General features: G+C 42.1%; 1 protein-coding gene across 1 annotated transcript; it reads right to left on the bottom strand.

The window, feature by feature from the left end:
* Positions 1-9,980: 9,980 nt before the first annotated feature.
* On the bottom strand, positions 9,981-22,959 carry RRAS2 (related RAS viral (r-ras) oncogene homolog 2). Its single transcript, XM_009890959.1, has 5 exons — positions 22,875-22,959; positions 22,037-22,139; positions 19,539-19,647; positions 11,842-11,960; positions 9,981-11,435 (listed from the first exon to the last, which is right to left on the bottom strand). The coding sequence occupies exons 2-5, from the start codon at positions 22,102-22,104 to the stop codon at positions 11,348-11,350; spliced, it is 384 nt and encodes a 127-aa protein (XP_009889261.1). The 5' UTR covers positions 22,105-22,139; positions 22,875-22,959; the 3' UTR covers positions 9,981-11,347.
* Positions 22,960-25,350: the final 2,391 nt, after the last annotated feature.

Genomic DNA, 25,350 nt, shown 5'->3' on the forward strand with positions numbered 1-25,350 from the left:
GGGAGGAAGAGGGAGGAAGAGGGAGGAAGAGGGAGGAAGAGGGAGGAAGAGGGAGGAAGAGGGAGGAAGAGGGAGGAAGAGGGAGGAAGAGGGAGGAAGAGGGAGGAAGAGGGAGAAAAAAAAAAAAAAGCTCAATTTCAGTCCCCATCTGCTGGGGGATTTCTAGACTGCACTCATCCCTCTGGATTGGCATCCTCATATTTGCAAAAGCTCCTAGCTTTACCAACAGAAATTCAGGTTCAACAAAACCATGGTGACTTTAAAAAAAAAAAAAATAATATATATATATATTTCTAAGAAGCCTAGATAAAAGTTACTGTGCCTACAGTAATCCATATCCTCTGCAAGGAATAAAAGTAAAAAAAAATAAAAATAATCTAAGCACCAGAAAAGATGAATGACTTCATTGCAGCCAGGTTGAAGCCCCAATAGGTGTGCACGCAGCAGCTGGATGTGTTTATAACGCAGCACAGGCGGAGAGGAGTGCTGCTCTCAGCCCACCCCTGCCAAGCGCAGTGTCCATGCTGTCCCCTGCGCTGCTCCTCAACTCCCAGAGCTCCCACAGGGGCCGAGCGCTCCCCCAGCGAGCTCCCAGCGAGCGCTTGCCCTGTGCACCACCGTCTCCCAGAAAAAAACATTAAAGCAGATAACATCCTCGCTGCTGGGACTGAGCTCCAGATGGGGAGGCAAACGAGCACAGAGGACGTCGCATAGCAATAGCAAGGTTACGATGGAAGGTTTCTGGCCGGGGGAGGATGCCGGGTCTCAGCACCACCTGCCTCCACCCTGAGAGATGCCACCAGTTCACAGCACCCTTCAAACCTCAGGCTCCTGCAGGAGTGATGGCATCGGCGCCAGAACTTTAAGACCCAGAACTGGGTGTTAAAGCCAAAAGGTGTTTTAAATCCCTCCCCTGCACTATACGTGACGTTCCCCTTGCTGTTCCTCCACGGTTCCTGCCAGCTTCGTCATCCACAAGCAAAGTGTTAATGCTTCCTGTGGTTCTGTCCTCAGATGCAACTACTGATGCTCCTGCAGATTTCTGTAACTTACTACAGACAGCAGATAAATTAGCCAGGCAGCCTGGTCCTTAAAGCGGTGCAGTAATGAGGACTGTCACTGACTGGCTTCTAGTACAGGAAATTTTAAGCAACCACAGTCTTGCTAGAGAAGAAACCTGGCACCAAGAGCATCAGAGCAGGGCTCACCCTCAGTTTTTTTTAAGTCTGAATCTGAAAAAAAAAAAAAAAAAGAAGAAGAATAGCAAGTTAGCCAACTTACCCTTTAAAAAATTAATTCTTAAAGCTTAAAAAATAAGTTAATGTTGTTTAAGCGTCACAGGAAGCAAGGATTACTTTAGGAAGGTAACCAAACAACAGAATCTGAAGTACATAAAAGTATCAAAACATTAATTTGAGATTTTGCAGTGAAATCCGAGAGACACATACCCGTGTACTTCAGGCTGCCCCCTCTGCTGGGGAAGTGGGAGCTTTGTCACCTCAGTGTGGTGACACAAGCTAAAAATGAGGTGGCCACCACACCTCAAATACATGCCGTCTTTGGGAGATCTGAAAAAAAATAAGCACCAAAGCCCCACGCAGACGTCAGCCCCACCGCATCTCGAAGGGGCTTATACAAAACAATGACGGATTTCACACTGGAAAACACATACACCCCAATTACACTTTTTGGCTTTTAAATGTCATTCTGACATGAATAATGCAATTTCCAGATATGGAAAAAAAAGCCACTTGATCCTGCTCTGGCTGAGAAGAGCTTTGAACTGCGAAATCCTTCACCAGGCCATAAAACTATAGCAGAGATTTGCTTTCGCACAGGGCATTGATTTCAGAAGACCCATATCTGGGTATTAAGTAGCAGAAACTTTTGGCAGATGATCAACTGGAAACTAAACTGAAAGCCTCATAACGTATTGATTTCCCATTCATTAGAGACCAAAGCACCCTGTCCTTCCGCACACAAGGTACAATGCCTGTTTCATCATTCATCTAAAAAAATCCGACCCTGAGCTGCAAACCACCACCGTTTGTCACCTTGTCATCCCACTCGACAAGCTGCTTCTTACCAACAAACAACTGACTTCTCCATAGCGGGAAGTAGCATTTAACAGACTCAAAAATATAGCGAAGGTACATAATTATCCCCCTAAAAACATACCAATTGCATGAGCCCCTGCTCCTAGTTTCCCCTTTCTGGATCTCTGGTGAACTTCAACCAGTGATTCAAGCCTGGCATGCCCTGGGCAGCCACCACAGTCTGGTGCTACTACCTCCTTCTTCACGTGCATGACTGCAAACCCGACACCAGGGGCTGGCACAGGCTCAGCTGAAGCAGCAAGCTGCGTTAACTGGAAACTCTGGTTTTAAAAGTTCTCTCAGGAACATTTTTTTTTTTTTTTTTTTAGAGACCCATGTCTCTGATGTCCCATCGAGGTCCAGAGTAGGCTGCAGTACATCCAGCCAATGCCTGCCATCGGTTGAGGGAAGCGTGCACTTCACAGCTCAGGCTGCAGGTTGGGTTCGGTGATAGATGCAATGGGTTGGGTGTACAATCGCACATACAGAACCAAAGGTAACACATGGTGGGTGCTTGTCACAGTCCTGGTGGAAAGGTTTTGATAGGTTAGGCCCCGACACACATCTCAGGTTATCCCAGTTTGGGTTCAGGGCAGCTGCATTATTCACTGCAACCAGCATCCTTCACCACAATGACACATCTCCAGGACATCAATTATAATGATATTCTTACCCATTTTCCCATAAGTATCAAAATGAGAATTGTCAGCAATTTCCCTCACAGACATAACAGATTCGAGCACATTAGACATTACCACTCTTATCATCAAATTAGGTGGGAGAACTTTTTTTTCCCCCTTTCAAACAGAACTCTTACTCCACAGTACCTACCTTTTTCAAATGCTGGTCTTCTGTAAAAATCATAAGACAATTAAACTTGAAAGGTATGTTTGGAGGTTTGTTATTTAACCTTCTGCTCAAACTGGGGTCAGCTATGAGGTCAGTCGAGGTTGCTCAAAACTTTATCCAGTAAGGTGTTGAAAACCTCCAAGGATGAAGACTGCACAGCATCTCTGGGAAGCTTGTCTCCATGGTAGGTTCTTTATATTTAGTCTGAACCTCTCATTTCAACTTTTATCCTGCAAGGACATTAGCTGGTTCTCTCACCACCTTGGATGGAGCCTGCCAGGTCCCGTGGATTTGTATGGGTTGAGTGCTCTGAAGTAACCCCTGCCTTGATCCTCATCCACTGCTGCTGGCTCTTCTCCTCATCCTACCTTTTCACTAATCACATGGGCCTGTTGGTCAAGACCGAGGCAACGAAGGCTCCGGGTACCTCAGCAATACCTGTGTCTGCTGTCACTAAATCCCTCATCCCATTCAGCAACAGTCCCCTGTTCTTGTGCAGCAAATCACACGTAACTCTTGAAAGGCAAAACCAGAGAGGAATCTTTTGCAGCATATTAACTAGTAAACAATCCGGAGGAATAAGTCAGACCCAGTCCCAGTAACAGGAAGAATTCAAATAGTAGTTGCTAAGGGATTGTTCTGATGCTTCAAGGGGGAAACAGGTGTGTATTCTCCATTTGCACATCCAGAGCCCTCAAAAGACATTAGAAATAACACTGCTGGGAAGAAGTCATCACACAGCAGCTTCTGGCAACAACGATGGAGCCCAGACCTTCGGACTCGGCAGTGACAGATGCCTTCCCAGACACCTTACAAAACATGGTATTAGATTCTGGCAGATGTTCATAGCATCGTGAAGTCTGGTGTTGTAATGAGGATTTGAATGATCTCAAGCTGGTTGTTCAAGAGAAAGATAAACAGGAGAGGTCTCACTGCCTTTTAATTACAAAAAAAGATCAAGAAGATGACTAGTTCATAAAGGCAACCCGAATGGAGAGGTAAGCAACATCAGTGTGCACCTTGCAAATTAGGAATCTACAAGACAAAAAAAAAAAAGTGCCAAAACATTCAGAATTCACACGGTATTCTCCCTCCCACTTCCCAGAAATACAACTGGATGAGTGGATATTTTAAAAGTGGGACTAGGGAGAAACAAAAAGTTTCTAGTACCTTCTAAAACTTTGAAAAAGTGGCCCTCAGAATTACTCCATATTAGCCTTTTGAATGAGAGGGATGACTATGTAGAAGAGGTACCAGGTCACATTGCCAGTGTGGTCCTTCACGCTTGCATTAAGGTACTCGATTATTTTGTAAATAATAGAAATCAGCTGGAGACACAGAATGGCTTAGTCTCAGAAGGAAAGAGATCGGACAGAATGCCTTTTACGGTGAGACAAGAAGCCTGTTCAGGAATGTGACATTCTTCTGAGAGGCAATGAAGGACGGGCATATTTCAGTTTTCAGGACAACTATCAGAGCACACATGAACTATTACTGCTTAGAAGTCATAGCAGGCGTTGCCTGAAAGTTGCAGTAGGAAGGAGAAAAGCATCAAAAGTGTTTCACTTTCAAAGGTCAGCACCACATTCAAGAGATTTCCCCGCTCCTTAGGGAAACATCAGGACTGGTGCCTAGATGAGAACGACTACATTTTTCTCATACTAACAGTAATAGTCATTTAGATGTATTATTTAGCTGAGCATGAAGTGTTTATACATAACTTTTTGACTGCCAATTGTACACGTTACTAATGATACACAAATATTACTTGTTTTGTCTCCTGTATTTGTGCTATGTTGCAATTAACGTGCATTTAATGTTTCGGATTGCGAGCATCCTTCCTGCTTTTCACACGAATTTCTTCAGAACCGCTATTTATAAATCATTGTTTTTCCCCCAGCTCCGGATTTTACAGAGTTCGCAGAACAAAATACTCTGAAATAGCAGTGACACATGGCCCCGTTTAATTATAGATCAACAGCTTTGTTATGCTTCTTGTCGCTCATTCCTCCCCTGCTTGGAAAAATAAGAGCTTTAACTCTGTACAAGGGTCTCGGTACGAGCAGCTCTTAAACGGCCTTTAAATATATATGCGTGCCTACCAGTGGTGACATCTTGTGGTCGTCACTAAAATAGTTCCCTGTGCATTTCACCTCTACAACAGAATTTATTGCAGGCCCACCCTCGGGCCAGAGCAATCTGGTGGCAGCACCCCTCTGCCCCCCATCGCCACCCGGGGGGTCTTTCGGACACCCCATCCTTCAGGAGCAGCCGCAGGGGAGCACAGCGGGGGAGCACCCAGGAGCTGCAACCGCTTCGGTTGAACTTTCCATGCCTGTAACCAGCAGTTTTCCTTAGCCAGTTCCTCTCCTTGTGCCGCCTTCATCTTCACTCCATGTGGCTCTTACCACTGCTTTGCTTTATCCTACCTCTCATCCCTCGCTTAGAGGGGGATTCCACACTGAACTCCATTCCTTTATAAATAATGGCAACAAAAAGATAGTCCACCACTTGGTCCTAGCAGATCCTTCTTCTATAAGAGTGCTTACCTTACCTATTCAGATTACAGCATTTTACAGTGAGGACAAACATGTGTTACGTTTGCATTGTGGACTGGATATACGGTCCCAGATAGGTCATAGAATCACAGAACGGTCAGGGTTGGAAGGGACCTCTGGAGATCATCTAGTCCAACCCCCCCACCAGAGCAGGGTCACCTACAACAGGTCTCAAAACACTACTTCACAAAAAACTTTTTAAATCATATCAGCTATCCATATCACTGGAGTAAGTTCATTTTTTACATTTGTGGTAAGAAACGTGGCAAGTGTTTGTACTGTACTATCACTCTTTTGCAGTCCAGTTCAAGTGATACTAAAACTGCCGCTGGTATGCATTAATTCATGCCTAGGACTAACAGACAAGGAACGAAGAGGTTTTATCACTGCCTCTACTTGCATTTTTGGAGCCCATCCTTTGCCATAGGAACTTCTCCCTCTACAATATTTTCATGTCAGAAGCATTTTTTTTTTTTTTTAAAGTAGTAATTTATGACGTGCTAACGCCACTGCAAATTAGCCAGTAGCAAATACTGTGTATTCTCTGGAGATTTTCAAAACCCGCCTGGATGCAGTCCTGAGTAATGTGCTCTAGGCAGTCCTGCTTTAGCAGGGGAGCTGGACTAGATGATCTCTAGAGGTCCCTTCCAACTCTGAAAATTCTGTGATCTTAATACAGCTCACAGGACCCAGTTTAAAAAGTAGCTGACCACACTAGTATTTACTTTCCAGCAGCAACACAGTGCATTTTCTGCGTACTACTTGCCGGCTGGCTCAGGAACATTACTAATTATATTACATGTGTTAATGCAATTTAGAGTTTGTGTGGGACATCATCTACCCTTTATATTTAATCCACAACAGTCTGTCAAACTCTCCAAAATAAGTGCAGTCTTAAAAGTCCAGTAGCACATCTGGAGAAAGCAAGCATAGCCCGCCTTCATAACATTGTTTCTGGGTGTTATGCTCTCCCTGTAGTTTAATCCATTGCCTTTTCCACATCTGCTGCTTCTCAAAGCTCTTTATCTTCCCAGCTAAGGGCTACTAAGACAGTCCCACCCATCCTCCTTTCTGCACCTGCCCTGTTGTTAGGACACAGGAAAGTACCAAGACTAGTTTCCTTCTCGTTCCCTTTATCATCAACTGTTCCTCATATAGCCTGAACAAAAGCCTCGAAAGATTGAGCAAGCAGCCAAACACCCACAAAGTTTTAAAAACAAAACCTGATTCCTTTCAACCAAGTGTTCCCATGGTCAGAGCCCCAGGACAGTATCTGAATATCGAGACTGCTCACAAGTTTTCTGGCCTTACAACACATGCCACACAACACAGGGATTAAGACCTCGAACATACTTCTGCTTACCCCCCATTTAAAACCCAGAACCTGGTTCAAACCTCCAATTTTAACTTAGCTTTCCAACAGAACCAAGTAAGTATGGCAGAAATGCCGTATTTACAGTGAGCACTGCATTTACCCTTTGGGATGCTCCGAGCAAGAGCCCATCTTAACAATTTTAAGCCTTCAGCCTCAGCAAAGACTGCCACCCTGCAGCAGGTCAGCTGAGTAACATGGGAAACACCACCGTGCCCCAGCATTCCCAGCTTGACTGTTTTTCCAAGTTCAGTTTGAGTGTTCCTTTATCGTGGTTTTGGCACCTGAGGGTAATCAACTTCCAAAACCTGTGCCTCAACCTAGTGAGCAAACGCACTCCCTGTTTAGCAGATCCCTGAGCTTTTCCAGACAAAAAAACTTCTAAATACCGAGTGCAGATAACTTTTGGCAGGGGTTGGTCTGTGCTGACTGACTTCAAGAATCTTCTGTTTGGAATAAGCTTATTAAAGCTTCGTAATGATATTACGTGGCAAGGCCAGTCAGCCATGGCTACAGCTACGCCACGGGTGAAACGTTGTCTCATAAACTGATGTCAGGCAAGGGTTAGCTAATATTTTTGTTTGAATCCAGACTCGAACTTTATCAATGATGACTAACCACAAGGCCGTGCATAAAGTCAGAGTTTTCCTTGGCGTGAGTGGGCGTTAACTCCTTCCAAATACATTTTGCTTTATCAACCCTTTTACAATGACTCATCTCATTACATTACTGGGGCTAACCAGGCACACTTAGGGCATTTATCTAATCAGCTCTTGCCTGATAGTCTAAACACTGAGGACTTCTACGGGGCCAACACTACTAGTCAGTGTAACGAGGTGGCAGAGGAACCTTCCTTCTTCTGCACGCTGCAAGACACTGCAAACTTATATTATTAGAAAAACAAAAGGAAAAGAACTTTGATAGGAAGATCATCCACCTCACATGGCCATACGGCTCTGCAGTTTTGCCACACCAGGTTAGTTTTCACCTGCAGCAGAAAAGCTGACCGGTTGCAAACACACAGGTCGAGCAGACGCCCAACGCAACAGACTGCAAACAGCCCTACCTTTTATTGCTCTCTTCTCTGCACCATCAAGGTAAATTAATAACTATCATCAATACTAGTGGCTCTACATCCCCTAAACAGGCCATGTCACAAAACAGAGCAGATTTTAGAGGAGGTGATGTACTGCTTCTAGAAATTCTCCTCTTCACCTGCGTATGTTAGTTAGCAGGTGAGTACAGATGCAGAAGAGTTGCTACATCAGAGAAAGCAAATGCATTAACCAGAGCACGGCATAAGGAACTACAACGTACTTGCATAGAAGTAATTCTTCCCCAATTCTGGACCACCCACAAAGCTTCCATCAGGCTTTTGCTGGTGAGCAGGTCAGTCCTCCCCATCCAGCGGGGCAGCAGGTTCAGTAGTGTGACATTGCAGAGAGAGGCAAGGTATTCTGTGCTTTGACACAAAGATCCAGACCCTCTTCTGTAATCTAGAGGGAGCAGGAGATCATTTGTGGATACATTTTGAGCACCCCAAATTCCCAAACTGGGAATTTCAATGGTTTATGAATGTGGCCTTGAACTGAAGTAAATACAAACGTAAGTGACAAATCTTTAAGCGTTTCTTCTGCCATGTAAAGTCTCAAGAAACTCTCCCCCAGGTTGTCAGCAAAAGTGCTACCCCACAGGAAGGTGGCAATGTTGTAAATTCACAAGTAATTGTGAAAGGCATGTTAAGATCAGGGCTACTGTTTCAGAGAAGGCTCACAGGGTCCCTACTGCACACTTTGCAAGCTCCACGCTGGGGACAAAAGTGCCATTTTTTTTGCCCTCACGTACAACAATTACAAGACCAAACCACTGAAATACCTTAAGCTGTTTCAAACTCGCAACTACCTTGATCATCACTAGCAGCCAAAACCCCCCACAATAATACTTTTCTAAATACCTACTTCAAGTCTGAAGAGTAGGATCAAAACAGCCGACTGAAGTGCCATATATGAACCAGGCTCAAAAAGAGACCATGACATTACATGATGATTTCCCTGCCCGTTCTCTCCAGCAGAAGCCTTAAAAAAACACATGCACAGGAATAAACGGTCTTAGAGCAGACTTCCACAGCGGCAGCTGGAGGTCCCGCTTCTGTTCAACTTTCTAAAAAAGTTTACCATGTTTACAAGGGGGCTTAGCAGCCCAGAGCAGGTCGCCTAGCATCAACCACCTCAAAGCTATTCTGCGTTCCATATGAGGAACAGCAAGGGTGTGGTGCTCTCCACCTTCTCTGTGAATTAAGAGTTACACATTAAAAGATCTACCTATATAACAGTCCACTATTTTAAAACCAATCTATCATGAGTGAAACAGTTTAAAAAAAAAAAAAGGCAAAAACTGATGAAACTTAAAGATATTCGCACCTCACAAATTCGGTCTCAAGACACATGCTGTCATTTGTTGTCTTAACTCAAACGCCACACACTTAGTGACTTAATTCCAGAGAGCTTTACATATTTAAGAAAACACGTGGTGTTTGCTACAGAGGCTGTAATTTCTTACATCTGACTTGAAAAATGTGATCCATCTCCCAAATGTACTTCCACCGTAACTCCTATTTTGAATTTTCTACACATTATTCATCAACCCATAACTGTAACGGGTGGGGGGAAAATACGAAGCTACCCACTCTCTCACAGAGAATATTATTACACAACCTAATCTCAATTATGTAAAAACCTCAAATTCCCCTGCTACGCGTGGCACTAGTGTTACTTCTAGGTTTGATGCTTTGCTGCAGTAGAGATCACTGGAACTTGTTTAAGCATTGTTTTCTCAGCAGACATTTACAGGTTTATGGCGCAGCACCTGACAGTGAGCACAGCCTGAAAACACAAAAGAATCATTGCTTGGGCCACTGACTACATAATTTAAGGCAAAACAAACATCAGCTTTTATCATCTATTACGAAAATGAAAGGACCTTTCTTTATTCCAAGGTTTCCAGACACGCATATCTACCTCCTAACCAGGTTCCATCACCCCCTTCTCCCCCCCCCCCCCATTTTGGAAGAGAGTCGGAAAGAGGCAATATGCTTAACCCCTGATAATGGTTAGATCATCTTTAATTCTAGCACCTGAAGTTATACAAGGGTTTGCTTAATAATCAAGTTTCAAAGAACTGTTGGACACATTCAGTAAGGTGACAACTGTGCAATACCACTCAGTATTTCAGTATCAGGGAACATACTCTTGAATTGTTTAAACACAATCCACAGAACTCAAAATTAAACAACCATCCACAGTTTAACTAAACAATCAGTTAAAAGTCTTACAGTTTAATAATTCACATAATGGTCAGTCTTTAGTAAGGGATACTGAAATTCATTAAAACACAACACTAGATTTTACTCTATGGGTGTGTTGGGCAGGCACATCATCGGCCCATTCTTGGGTATAACCGGAAGAGTAAGGAGAAGTTTACCACAGTTTGGCAAATTCCACGTTTTGTCAGTTAAAAGTGAACTGTGAGAATTAAATACTCATCTTTACATATACACAAGTTATGCTGTGAAAGCATATTTGCTTACAAACATATAAAAATACTTGTTAACTAGTTTGATAAGAAAATAATGTATAAAAGTATATAGCAAAAACATTTAATCATCTCTGACAATGGAAAGATCAAATTCATTTTTATATCACATGAAACAAAAACAGCTACAATTTTAGGTTTCCTTAATCCCTTACCCAGAAATACAAAGGAAGACACAATTTGTTTCCAAACAAATGATGTGAAATTTCTTAATAAGCTGAAATGCCTCAATCCAGAAGGAGCTCAGGTATTTGGCCATATCCTAATAGTAGTAGTAATCATCCTGTAGCTGTTCTGGATTCATAAAATAAATACAGTAGACTGTTTTGGCCACTGAAAGAAAACTGCAGCATAAATGAGAGATGAAAATCTTTGCTGACAATGAAATTCAGTGTAGGTTTCTTAAGGCTAGCTGAATACTCACATCTAATTTAACTGAGGGCAAAAAAGCCAATACACCCCTTTTTAAAAAGTATTCTCCATACTTCAATATAGGTCTTTGCAATAGGCTAATGAAATGGCAGAAGTAAAAATAAATTAATTCACAAGAGACAACCTATGCATGACTTCAACACCTTGTCCTACACGGTTTTGTTTCATCTCCTTTGCGAATAAAACTCCACAAGGTGCAAGCTCTTAAGGGAGAGAAGGAAGGACCTGTGGTATTAAAGAAGCAGCCTTAGTGTTTTGTTTTGAAGTCTGCCCCAGGATGACTGAGTCTTCTTCAAGAACTATTCTGCCAGCTTCTTGGACTAAGGCTATTCTGGTGACCACTTTTAGGACATGCACATATAAGGCTAGACCAATACCAGAAGTGATGTAAAACGATGGAAAGGAAAAAAAAAATAATCTGGCAGTTGATAGCTTGGTTCTTGGGATTCTCAGAAAATAACACAATGGCAGCCTTTCTTGTCTTTTTCTTTCCGTGTTGGCTCTGGTGAAGGAGGGCACTCTTGTTCTTGAAATTTCCTGGAAGCAGATATTTCAAATTAAATTCATAGAAACGTTTTCAATTAAAGAAAAATAAATACTGTATTTAAAATTACTGCTTTCACACTTCTATGGAGGATGGACTGACTTTTGACACTCAAACTACTGATTAAGTAAGTGATAGTTTTGGGGGGTTGCTTTTTTATTTTTTTAAGAAGCATCATTTTTTACAGAGGGCCAATCTCAGATTTAGTTTATCAGGCATACTTACTGGGTGATCAATAAAATCTGATAATACATCGCAGTATTTTATAAGAGAGCACTGGTTGAAGTTTACAGGTAACAGCAGACGGAATTTGCTCAGTGATCTTCTACAGCTCCAGCAAATGTATTGAGATATCCATTAACATTGGGGCATTAATTACCTGGTCTTAAGTTATCATACCTTATAACTCTGACAAGTTCGTGAAAAGCTTGGTCTACATTCAATCTGATTTTTGCAGAGGCTTCCATGTATGTTACTTTCAGTTGCCGTGCTAGCTGCTGACCTTCCTCTTGTGTCACCTGTAAGAGACATCAACCATTAAGTTCAAGGCTTCTGCAGGCACTGTGTTATCAGTAGACACTGCAAATACATGTCAAGGGTCTACTCCCCTCAAACAATAATGCTTGTTTGGCCACAGAATAGTTTCCACACTGTCCACATAATACAAATGGGAAACAAATCCACGCAATGCATCCTTTCAAATACAAGTGAAGATGACTTTTTAAAAATTTCTGCAATAGACAGACTGACCCTCTAAGGAATATCCCTCACTGCAGCTGCTTCATCTTCATTTGTGCATAACAAGACTGAGTTTTCCTTCCCAAGCAGACAAGAGTCCCCCATTCCTCCTCAAAGCAAGTGTTTCAGTCAAGATCTGCTGGATTACTAACAGAACTGTGAATACTATTGCTAAATTCACCTTCTCCCTGTCCCAGCTAAATCTAGAGAAAAAAAAATAAATCAGATTACTACTTTTAAAACAAGAACTGATGTTTAGCTTCTGAATCTTTAAAAAGCTAATTTTAAAAAAAAAAAATTATTTGTGACACAGCAAAATATTCATATACCTAGTTTTAAATGTAGCTTAAATTATGAGAGATCTAAAAATCCATGAAGCCTTCAGGCTATCCACAGATATGGAAGAAACCCTGTCTACTTCTTGACTCCTTAGGACAACAAAGGGAGACAAAGAGGAAATAACGAGCATCATGAAGAATTTGGTATAAAATTTGAAGTGATGAAGCAGAAGGCAGGAAGCTAGTGCACCGTTATAGGAAGGAGGAATAAGTTGGTCACAGGGCAAAACCAAAAGCGTATTTTTAGATGAAGTAGAAAGCAGTGAGGTCGGACAACAGAAGGCCACCCTGAGCAACGCAAGGCATGCGAGGTTTCAGCGGGAAGGTCACCCACAGGGCTGGGGAGGAAAGGGCAGCTTTCGGTGATAAAAGGAAGTACAACAGATCTTGCCAAGACAACAGCCAGGGAAAGAAATGTCAAAGATTACACTGCCTTCACAGAAAAACGGTAAACCAGCACGTAGAGGACCGGTATGATGAGAACAACAACAAAAAAATAAGATAATCAGGGTTTCTTTTTAATTTAGTTTTGAAAAAGCGCTCGGATAGTCATTTAGATTAAGAAGCTACACAGAAATGGAAATAGATAGGAATAGAAAAGCATCACTGGGAGCATTTGCAAGATACAGAAGTACTTTTAGCTTGAAAAATACTTTCCTAACAGCTACACACACTGTTTGAGAGCATTCATGCACAGCATCTCAACATGTTTGATTTCTCTGCCCTGAGCACCCTCACTGGTAATATATTCATACATTTACTGCTGAATTGAGGGCTGATCCCACTACACCCTCATGAAGCTCTACAAGGAGCCCCCAGCACCTTGTGCCATCAGCTAGAGTAACCCAGGATGCATCTGCTGATCTCGAACACTCATGGAAACTCTGCATTTATTTCTGTATTATCACCATCTGCTGAAGTCAAAAAACCCCCAAAAACAACCCGACCCCAAGATCAACTACTGGAACTGCATTTTTAACTGCAGGGCACAAAGTGAGAATGATTGGGATCCTTCAGGCCTCCACTGGTGTCTGAAAACTGAATGATATTCAAGATTTTTGCTCTGCTAGCTACAACAAACCCACTTCCACCTTCCAGCCCCAAATGCTGAAATACCCTTATTCCAAAGCTTATGAAGGCTACATTTGGAGAAATATTCATAGCTGTTTTCTAGCACGTTGATGACTCAGCAGAACCCCCCAAAGTTTGCATTAGGATCTCCAGACCCTTTTATGCATCTCTGCCTCATTCACCAGACAAAAGCAAGTTAAAGTACAGATATGGCCATTTTTGTAAAACCAACCCCCTTTACTTTTCTTCATCCCGGCATGATCTACTGTAGCCCCAGAAAGTGACAGACTAATAAAAATACATAACTGTGAAGGAATGTATAGTCCTGAGGAGAAACCGTACCCACGCACTTGGTTACTACTTTCTTCATTATCGTATCTAAAGCAAACTAACACTGTAACAAACATAAGCTACACTTCCACAGCATTCTGCATTTAAAAAAAAAAAGAAAGCCCTTATTGCATTTGCTAGAAGACCTGTAATTGCTTAATTCCAAATTAATCTTTTTGTCAATCTTACAAGTATATTGTCAAGTAGCTTGTGGTCAATTTCAGTGACCTCAAAGTCAGTTTAAAAAAAACAGAACACTTGATTTGGGGCACACTACAGAAGCATTTGCAGTGCCCAAGCTCTAAATTAGAGGCCAAAGCATACCAGTTCCGTTTTCATAGCTGAGGGAAATGTAGCAAGTACAAACATAGAAATACTTGAAAACAAAAATATGAATTTACTTCTTTATGTTCTCCCTTTCTTCCTTCTTAAGTATGACAAACCTACGTCATGACAGACTTTTCAGTGTGATGGGAGAGATCATTAAAGGTCATGAGTAAAATAAAAATTTCATCCTTTTTCTTCAAAGAACACTGTACTTTATTTTGATGGAAGTAAAGAGAACAACAGATTTTCTTGCAGTAACTGTGTGTGTGTGCATCTATTGATTCTACAGTGAAAATATCTTAGTTTTGGCAAGCTTAAGGCTGAATATGAATGGGAATCACTCACAATGCTTAGCTTTTGTTTTAGGATATTGTACTGTTTGGTTTTGGATGTCACTTATTCACACTGTTCAGTATTTGGTAAAAGTTTCCCAAATTAAACACCATTATAGAAGATACAAGTGAGTAAGTCAAACATGGAAAAGCTTATTCTCCAACTCCCTACGTAACTGTCATCTTACTGTTAGTTTCCATCTGAGTATCTGCACAAGAATCCTGTGAACATCTCTCACGCAGCCTTCCCTCTTCACTATTACATCTGAGAACTGTCAGAAATATATTCATTTCTGAAGTTTCTATTCTTTCCTCCACCTAAAGAAACTCTACAAGGCTGCACAACCCAACACTGCATCTGTGTTTTGCCTGGATACTTACGCAGACTGAGAACCACGTTGTACTTGTCTAAGCAGGTAATGGTGAAGCCCTTCCTCAGATTTGAGAGGGATCCATTTCTACTTCCTTATGGTCACTCTACAGAGTTCCCTGCACAGAAACCTTGCCTGTTCCTGCAGAGAGCTCCATCACTCTTAAGACTGCATCCATCATCCCGATTTTCTGCCTCACCACCCCACCCACAAGTGCTGCTAGTTCACGCTTACAGTGGGATACCATAATGCTTTCCTGTAGGGGTAGTCCACTGTCCACTTATTCTACTTCGTCCATCTTCTCACTTTGGTACACCCAAACTGTGGGTATGAAGCACTGACACATACTCAGATTGACCTGCTGTATTCAAATAACTAGCAAGAGGGCATCTGACGCAGTATCTATAAAGCTCAAAATCAGGCAAGCCACAGGAAGTTAGGAAGGTACAATCTATCTGTGATAACAGAGGCACCACTGTATATGGCCATAAAATCTACTGCCTCGAGAAGCTGTCGTCACACTTTCATACAGAGTTCACAATAGCTAAGAAGGCCAAACCAAAGTGTTATGGATTCCGTTTGCAATTTGGATTTTCCTTGAAACTCTGCCATCTAGGGAACGATCAGACTTGACCCAGTTTAAGGTAGCAGTTACCTACAAGAAGTCGTACGTATCCTGCACTGACAAGTCCACTCCTCCATCAGTTGAGGTTATTACTAAAACATCTGGTGTTCTACTGAATTGTCTTACTGTAGAAATATCCAGTGGTGTTTGACTCGTATGAAATTAACCCATTTAAGAGAAAACTGCTATGCAGCATTTACTTTAAGGAAAGAACAACGAGAGATGGTGCTTCAGTTTTGGTTTCAGTCACCAACCTGTGACTGACTGGGGAATCTGGAAACACTGGTAACTTTATTCCTTATCAGACGAGGGCATTCTAAAGCTTAGTGCAGCCTCATCCTCTTAATAACTCATTTTTGTCAACTGAATTGAGGGCTTTGCTTCCCATACCACATTGGAGAGAAAAAATTACAAGCAGCCTGCTTAATTCCATTTAGCTATGCAAATTGCTATTTCAAACTTCCCGTTTCACCTCTCTTCTTCCAAAAAAACACCTGTGAGTTGACCTATAGTATGCTACATCCACCACCATTTTAGACTACACCTTTGCTATGCCCTTAACATTTCATCAGGATCACACTATTGTCTGTGCGCTTCTGCTGTACAACAAGAAACAGTTGCCACCACACAAGGATTATTAGCTACGCATCATTTGCTTCCAAATTTATGGTATCATAATGATAGTACTCTGCACTGTTCAACTACAAAATACAGTTACGTGCATAAAGGTGTGGTCAGACCCTTAAGACATCCAAAACTTTCGTACATGTTTAACTCTTTCAGGCTCCAGGAAGATTCGTGTGTTAATTCTACTGAGTATCGTTTGCTGATCAAAACACACTAAATTACTTTAACTTAGTTTTACACTCTCAGAGGTAGCATGTGTTCTGTTAACCCACTGGTTTGCCTCCTGTCTTTCAGAAAAAGATGACAGGTGCCCAGTGCAAGTAGTTTTGCTCTAAAAACTCATACCCAGCTTCCTGAATTTCTAAAAATGCTACTTAAATACTGAAGCTGAAAAATGTACATCTGTGATTAAACAAGTTAAGAGAGTAAGAGGATTTCTTGCAGAACTGCCAGATAAGTTAAAGGGCTGCAGCGTGACACTACAGCCTGGCCGACCACGTGTACAGAGTAACTCCCATGAGGTTTGAGAAACCACGTGAAAATGCAGAGGACTAGCATTTCTCATGTTTTTGCCCCCAATTTTCAGCCTGGGGACACCCCCCAGTTCCCACTCACCCCAGTACTCCCAACAGAGGTACGGAGTACTCTCGCCTTTGCCCCCAGACCTCCCATCACGGCTGCCTGTGCAGTAAACCTGCAGCCAGAGCAGGATGACTTTGCTTGTCAGGCTGAAGTTTTTCCACACGTGGGGAGACGTGGTGACAGGACTCATTTTCAGCCAGACCAGCAAGCCGGTCTGACTCGCTGAACGGATGCTCGCACCAAGAGTTCGCATGATGGAGCAGAAACAGCCTCACTGGCGGAGCAGAGACTCTGGCTGCATTTAACATCCAGCTGATAACATCTAAGTGCTCGCTGCTGCCAAAAGGCGAGGTCTCACTTTCTTCCCCCCCCACCACCCCAACTCCTCCCTGCTCTGCTCCGAGCCACGGTCCCACCCCTTCCCATGCTTCCAGCGCTGGCACTCAATCCTTCTGCGAGCTGATTTAACTCACACGGGTCCCAGAAAGCCATTCCAGCTCGTCTGTTTTTCTCCCTGTCTAGAGAGATGATTCAACTCAAAGTGCTTCAAGTGAGGGCTAGGGCCAGCAAAGCAAAGAGTGGGAATGTGAAGTCAAGAGGGAGGGGAGCCTCTCCCTTCTGGGGACCGATTATGTCAGCTCAGCATCCCCAAATCATTCCTTCAGACTGGCTTAAGGCCAACTGAAACACACCATGTGATGGGGAAGGGGCAGGGAAGAGTTAAGAACACATAACTAGCTGTTTCAGCAAACCTAGAAGTGCTATTTCAGCTACAGCTGTCTAAACCCCAACTTATGATGGAAGTCACAAATCCACCAATCTGCACGTGATAGCACCAAGAGTTATGCGCATCAGCATCTAATCAATTAGGGCAATTAATATAGCCATAAAAAGCAAAAGGAGCTTTTTGGGACATATGCTTTTATTTGTGTTCAGATGCAAGCAGCAAAACTGCAAAGTTAAGCAATTTGAAAACAGCTGCTTTGAGCCTGAATGTGTACCAGCCCATTACCATCTGAAAAAGCAGCTAGGGATCAGGTAGGGTGGGACTGACAGAAGAACTGACAGGCACCTCTTCCTTTAAGGGAGAAACAGATGCGGTGTAATAACATTAAGAGGGTGGAGGAGAGAGAGAACATAACTGTTTCTAGAGATGGATCTACAGGATTACCAACTACATTCGCAGGTACCCTCTGAGAGCCGGGGCTGACAGCGACGAAGATATTTCCCTCCCAACACATCTGGATGTTTGTCCTTAAGCAATTATTTGCAGAACAGTTCAGTTTCACCCACGTGGTTTCCATGCCAACACTTGTACATGAGATAAAGTACCTAATGTTGCAGGAACTGCAAGGTTAAATTCGGGAATGTTGATGGAGGCGGTATGGTAACTGGAGTGAGAGTTTCACTTGTGTTTCTGGGACAGGCTGATAGTTCTGTGCACGTGTGAGTACATGAAGTTACTTCGGATGAGTTTGTAAGCTACTTCTGTGAAAACTTCTTTTATGACATTATCTTTCAGCGTAGGTTTTAATTTTGTCGTGACCTTTCTACTCAGATTCAGGGGTAAACCAGCTGTGAGAATCAAGGAAGCGTACTCAACAGCAACTTTTTTTGTACTGAAGGTTTTATGTAGTATTCAAGAAATTCATTCAACAACAATACACTAATCAACTAAACTCTTCATTGTTATTTGCTTTGAGCTTACTTTTTTTCTTGTTCCATCCACTGGTTTTTGACAGAGAAAATATTTTATTTAACAAAGAACAAAACCTATCTAAGCACTTGTGAACAGAAACTAAGTCATGTCCTGGTACACAAAACTGAGAATATCCCATTGCTTAAAGCTGTGTTTTCCTTGTGAAACTCTTAAAACAATCACAGCAGTTTTAGTGATATTTAGTTTACTCTCACATTTTAAAAAAAAAATAAAAACAAACAATCATGTGTTTGCTACCGAGCTTTAAGAGCCATCTTACTGTCTCAGGAGATAATACGAAATAAGTTGCTGAAGAAGAATACGAGGTTGACGCCTGTTCCTTTCCTGCTGATGTAGTAAGATTATTCTCATTTCAGCTCAAATGAGTTTGATTCATGAAAACCAAGAGTAAACACAGAACACACATTTAAAGCTCCTTTAAATCATTCTAAACTAAAACTTTTAAGCTCTCTTACAACTGGAGGTAAGGTTAAAAATCTACTAGTTTCAAAACTTTAACTTCAAGGTACATAAATACGACAGCAATTGTGTTGCTGTACTTCCAGCTTTTAAAGCTTTAAGTCGGTTATGCAGAAGATGAACGGCCAAAGAGAAAACAGCAAATGGCCACTCATTTGTATATAACAGCAGCGAAAGGCAAAAGCAATAGCACTGAAGTCTCAGGACCATTAGAGCTCATGCTGGAATGCACTCGGCTTGGCACAGCCCGCCAGCGTGAGTAACAGAATGCAGGAATTAGACACATTCATGCCTGAGTAATCAAGTCATGACAGCAAGCTCCCGACTCCGTATGTGAATAGACTTGGTCTCAACATAACCCCACTGAGTCAGACAGAGGATGTGCTGTACGTGGAATGCCATCATGCTTCTAAGGTTCTTCCAAGTACAGAAACTGAGCGTAGTTGTGTTCCTTGCATTAGAATTAGCATGATAAGATATTTTTTTTCCAGTTGTTTCTTGTTCCCACTCTATTTTTGGGAGGAACTGTAAAGTTCCTAGAAGAAAGCAAGCAGTAACTAATAGAAAGTTAATTACCTGTCTTTGGTGGTCCAGATCTGCTTTATTACCGACTAGAATCATAGGAAACTCATCGCGATCTTTCACTCTAAGAATTTGTCGCTGAAACTTATAGATTTCTTCAAAACTGTAAAAGGAAAAAAAAAAGTAGAGAATCTATGAATTAGTACACTGATTCTCAGGTTCTGCAGAAGTTCAGAAATGATGAGTCACCTATTCAGACTTGCCCTACCATGCCACACAAGCAGACAGCTACAGGCACTCTACCAAAGAGTCCACTGTCACGGCACAACCAGTTAGAAAATAATTCAACGCTCAAACTAAAAAAATCCTCAAGTTAACAGTGTGCTAAGCACTGGACTTCGGTGGGGCTGCAGAGTAAGTGAAACACTTACTGTGTCTCATTCCAGAGGGATCCAGATGGCAATGCGTTGCAGAGACCCAAGCAACCACAGTCCATTCTACAAACGTTGACTTTGGAGTTCAACTCTGGCTAGAATATTCAAACTACAGTCTACAGACCCTGGTGATCAATATTTCAGCTGGCAACCTCCACAGTTACTTCTAGGAATTTTGGGGGAAGCTATCAAAGCCAGAAAATTTTATTTCTTGATGAACAGAAAAAAGGCAGGGCTAAATGATTGGAAAGCTTTCCGGGTACCAACTACGTTATATCAGCTACTGATGCTGTTCAAGCAGTAAGGAATATTCCAGCAGTGCTTAAGGGAAGACGAGCAAAGCAGAAAGCTTCTCCAAGGGTAGTGTATTAAACAAGCTATTTCTGGCCTAAACAAGAATTTTTTAGAGGGAAAAAAAAAAATTTAAAAAAGAATCACTGCTTTCATGTAAACACTGTTAAAGCTACATCACTACAATAGGAGCTTCAGCACAGATGATTGCAGACAATCACGTATCCTTTGGAGGACAGACTTTCCAAGCACTGTATTTAATTCCAGGCATACAGTCCGATGCAATTTGCACACCAGAATTTAAAAGCAAGATGATCATTAGCAAGAAAGTTGCATTAAAAAAAAATAAAAATTACATAGTCGGACACGACTATGCCAATCCACCTCATCATATAACGCAATCATGAGAAGAAAGGTGAATTAGAAGGAAGGTATGCCACTAAGCATAGTTAGAACTGCATATAGATATGCTGTTTTAATACTCTACTCAGAAGGCTGTAGCAACTGAAGGAAGAGAGTTTAAAGTTACCAACTAAGTCATCTAGATTTCTTCTTGCTTCAGAATGACTTTCCACCACACAAGCAGGACAGACACCACTAGCAGATACTTCACTGACAGGCAAGGCAAGTCTTGAATCAAATGGTTATCAGAATAAAAACGAAAACTCTGCTCTTCAGAAGTCTTGGAAGTATTTCAGAGAGAAAAGAGATGCAGGTTTACTGTGTCAAGACCTGCTTAAAATCAAAGCAGACCCTTAGCCAGAAGCGCTAACAAAACCTTAAGATTTTTAGACAAACTAAGGAGTTCACATGACAACTTCAAGAAAATCTACAGTCCTCTGTAACAAAAATAACACAAATGCTCAGTATGTCTTAAATCCACAGACCCAGATCTCCGACAGAGGTGTCTGGACAGTACATCAAGACGAATTTACACATTTAGCAGCATTCCCAAGTGTAAGATACAGATCCAATAGAAACATGCTCATGCATTGTAGAATATTTATCTTAATTCATATTATAGACAGAGCTGTTAATAAGATCAGAAGTAACTTATTAAAACCTAGATTGAATCTGTACAGGGGGAAAAAAAAACAATCATAGAAAAATTGGTTTTGGTCATTTTATTGCTTTCCTGTTGCAACTCGAAACAAGTGGAAGGACAGATCCCTGAGCACTTCTCCTTTATTACTATATACAAGCTCAATGGAGGAAGATCACAGCCAAAATATTAAGTGATTGTCTGTATAGACATGGCAGTTTACTACTCTTACGACGATCAGGAACGACCTGACCAAGCTCCGTGAGCTTCTAAAAAACACGTTTCATTTCAACTCCCCAGTCAATCAGTTATGCAGGTTCCAGTCAATTCCAGTCAATTCCTAGGAGTAAGCAGTGAGCTCTGCAAGAGTGCAGAGACATACCCTGAACTGGATATATACCTGTTCGGAAACCCAGAGCCAACCGCTCACCATTGATGAGCACACACCAAGGGGATATTTCTAAGAACAGATCAGCTATCATAGCATATTGCCCTTAGTTTAAATCTCTGTCACTCTGAGGAAACTAGTGTTGTAGACTGTAATGAAGTGCTTGAATAGAGATCTCTCTTGTGTACGCTTTCACATCCTCTGTTGCAAGAGACAGATACTCGCAGTGATTGGTTTAAAATGGGTTTTCATCCGTGCTGAAAGAGCGTCACACCACAGAATCTATGAGTGAACGCATACTTAAAAGTTCCTGTTTGAGATTATTTCAATAACATAGAAGCAGCGATTTAACATTAATTACAACTTGTTTGTTTCAATAACTTGACATCAAGCTTACCTTCCTCTATCAGTGACTGAGAAAACAAGCAGAAAACCCTCCCCTGTCCTCATGTACTGTTCACGCATGGCTCCAAATTCTTCTTGTCCTGCTGTATCCAGAACTGAACATAAGCAAAACATTGATTACTATAGTTCATATTCTTAGAGTAGACTGCGAAATTCTTCCTAATAGGATACTGCAAGAGCCTCTCCTGTACATCATAACTAAGCAGAAATAACTCTTCACAGGTACTACTGGATTTTTGCTAAGATTCCCAACAAGTTCTTGGACTGAGTAAACAATTCAAGACCTACCAAACAAACTGAACAAAGTTTGGTGGACTTTTGCTAATTCACAATCAGCTGAAACAGCTGGAAAATGCTTAGGGAGAACTGGAGATAGGGGTTGGGAGGGTTGCCAGTTTGACCTTAAAGAAATTACTGACAAAGGAGAACTGAAACTCTTACAGCAAAGCATTTATATTGCACTTGGGAGAGGCAGCACACAGCAGACAAGCGATGTATTTTTCATTCCACCATGTCACCCAGGTAACTGCCAGGAGTTATATAAATTCTCCTAGTTTTGTAGGCACTAAGGCTTCGGGAATAATTCTTTAGAAAAAAAGCATCCAGTTTTCTTTAAAGAAAGAGAGACACACTACATAAGGCATAAGCACTTCAAATCCTGGGTGTCTCATTAATAAAACAAAGGTAGCTAGCTTTTATCAGCCGCATGCTTACATAAAAACCATATGCTGCACAGTTGCTTACCTGCGTTACATTTTATGCATACAGATGTAAACACAGGCACCCACAGCTACAGGTTGTTAGTACCATGCTTTAACTTGGGTACTTACTGTCCAAGCGCGCAGCTCTTTCATCTATCACACATTGCTTGGTGTAGGAGTCTTCAATCGTCGGGTCATAATCCGTAACAAAATAGGACTGCAGAAAACAAAACACATTTGCGTGTAAGACGAGCACGTGCAGGACACTCATCGAGCGAGATGCTAAAACTGTATGCTTGACAGCTCAGGTGAGATGAGCAGAGTTTTACCCACATACAACTGTTTGCAACTTTATCCAAAAAGATAACAGGTAACTGGTTTCCCATTCCTAGTAAACATGCGTAAACTGTAGAAATTGCTAGCAGAGTCACTGAATTTACTGGTTTCCCACAGAATTTCAAGCATTTTCTAGAGATTTCTGCTAACTCCTAGCAGGAATCCCTAGAAACTTTTAGTTTGTAGCAGCTTCTAATGTCTCCAGTAACTGCTAAGTTTCTCTGAACTTCTGGTAGGGTTTAGAAGTTTTTCGGAATTCTCAAAAGTTTCCTGGATTTCCTCCCCTGCTCCCAGAGCCAGTAATTCCTAGGAAGGGCCAGGATTTTCCCAGCTGTTTCTAGAATTCTCTAGTAGTTTTATAACAATTTCTAGCAACAGCTCCACACAGCACAAACGGCGCTCAGTTTGTTAGCTGGATAAAGTTTAGCGGATCACCCTTGTTCCCAGGATTTCTCTCCTGGTTTTACTGACTTTAAGGGCACACACCCTCCAAAAAGACAACTCCTGAGAGCAGAATAAGCCACAAAACACCTGTGTCACCCACTGCCTAAGCGCAAGGCTCCACCAGACACTACCAGCCCGTTACTTATCACCCGAAATGCAGAGCAAAGCACATGCTGGTATATCTTTCTAGAGACTGGGTGACCTGGTATTGAACACTGGGGTAACAATACTTTCTGAAGATGACAAGTTTAAATTTCACAGGATGAGTTTTTAGCTTGCATGCAAGTCATAGCAAAGTTATCTTCACCCACAACTAAAGCACATTGGCATAACAAATCTGAACTCTGATCACATTGCTCCCCCTCTTCGCTCACTGCAGCAGGCACCGGGGATGTGTACTACCCTGACTGCTCAGAAATCAAGCGCATCGGACACTTATGCACCCAGATGAATACCACAGTAACTGAAGGAATAATACCTGCTTATGTTATTCAGTTCTGTAAGCCAGTAAGGAAATAGGAACGCTTTAAAGTTACATATTGGCTCCTAGGAAGCCAAAAAAAAAGGGTGGGGGTGGGGGGTGGTGTTCTTGCACTAAGCACAAATGACCAAAAATAGGGTGCATCTCCTTCTTCGTGCCTAAATTAATAGCTCTCACTGAAGCATCTTTCCCATCACACAAATGTAAAGATACCAACAAGACACCACTGCGTTCCTCTAAACTTCCTAAAGTCAAGTGAAGAGATGTCATGGTAGGGAAAAGAATTAAAAAAAAAAAAAAAACAAAAAAACCCCATAACTGAAGTTACAGAACTAGCCCACTAATCTCCAGACACATCACTGTCAGTGCAGAATACAGTTAGCTCTGTTCTTGCATACACAGTTCTATAATGTAGTTGTATTTGTCCTTGTTCAGTTTTGATTTGGGTTGCCCACGAGGGCTGGGGGCAGTACCTTGTCCTGACTGCACCCAGCTGACTCCTGGTGGGCACGTCCCCACCAGGTTTCTGGTTTAACAGCAAGGACGCAGGCTCCCTAGCAGAGCCATCAACTGAGCTGCAGCTGCCTGACTGGGAGGAACACATCACCGCTCGTAACACACTTTACCAGCTGTGTATACTATATATAACCTATGGTTATATACCACAACCTCACCATCGTGCAGTTGCCTACAGGAAGAGTACGTACAGACTGCTGTTTATCTATTCATTTAGATTTGGCACCATACCGAAAGACTGCTGACCCCTAGAGCGGAGACACCGAACAGCTCTGTGCATCTCCTTTGCATTTAAGGTAGACATCAGTAAACTGTCCTCCCAGGATACACCTACGCAGTAGTCTCAGTAGCTCTGCATCAACGGCACCACTGTGTAACCAGCTGCCTTTAGGTAGCAATAACATTAAAACAATCACGTTCCCCTCTGAGGAGGATAAAATCCTAGCAGCCTGTCCCACCAGAGAGACCAGTGACACACAAGATGCTATAATTCGTTCCTGTCTTACAGTGTTTCATGTAAGTCAAGTTGCTCATTTCTGGATAAGAAATGGTTTTCTCCATTGTTTTAGAACATTCACCCAGGCTAAGCAAACTCCCCAACTCCAAGCTGTCCCCAAACCCCCACCCACCCAAAACAAAACAAAAAAACCAAAACCAAACAAACCAAGAGGCATGGGATCATCAACAGAGCACACAAGTCCGAAGTTTTGCAGCAGAAGAGTGCCTATTTGCAGACAGCAGAACATCTCGCCACGGAACAAGCCCCCCAGAAGATGCCATTCTAAGTGCAAATCGCCCCTTTACCTCGCTTCTCTGAAGATTTAAAGT

The sequence above is a fragment of the Charadrius vociferus genome, unplaced genomic scaffold (genome assembly GCF_000708025.1).
Source record: "Charadrius vociferus isolate BGI_N301 unplaced genomic scaffold, ASM70802v2 scaffold248, whole genome shotgun sequence".
Taxonomy (NCBI): domain Eukaryota; kingdom Metazoa; phylum Chordata; class Aves; order Charadriiformes; family Charadriidae; genus Charadrius; species Charadrius vociferus.

Excerpts from the sequence above, each read along its gene's own strand:
- RRAS2 (XM_009890959.1), bottom strand. The coding sequence starts at position 22,104 with ATGCGTGAACAGTACATGAGGACAGGGGAGGGTTTTCTGCTTGTTTTC. Across the intron at positions 11,961-19,538 it reads ATCTGGACCACCAAAGACAG|GTGACACAAGAGGAAGGTCA; the intron begins GTAATTAACTTT and ends TGTCTCTTACAG. Across the intron at positions 11,436-11,841 it reads GAACTTGTCAGAGTTATAAG|GAAATTTCAAGAACAAGAGT; the intron begins GTATGATAACTT and ends ATCTGCTTCCAG.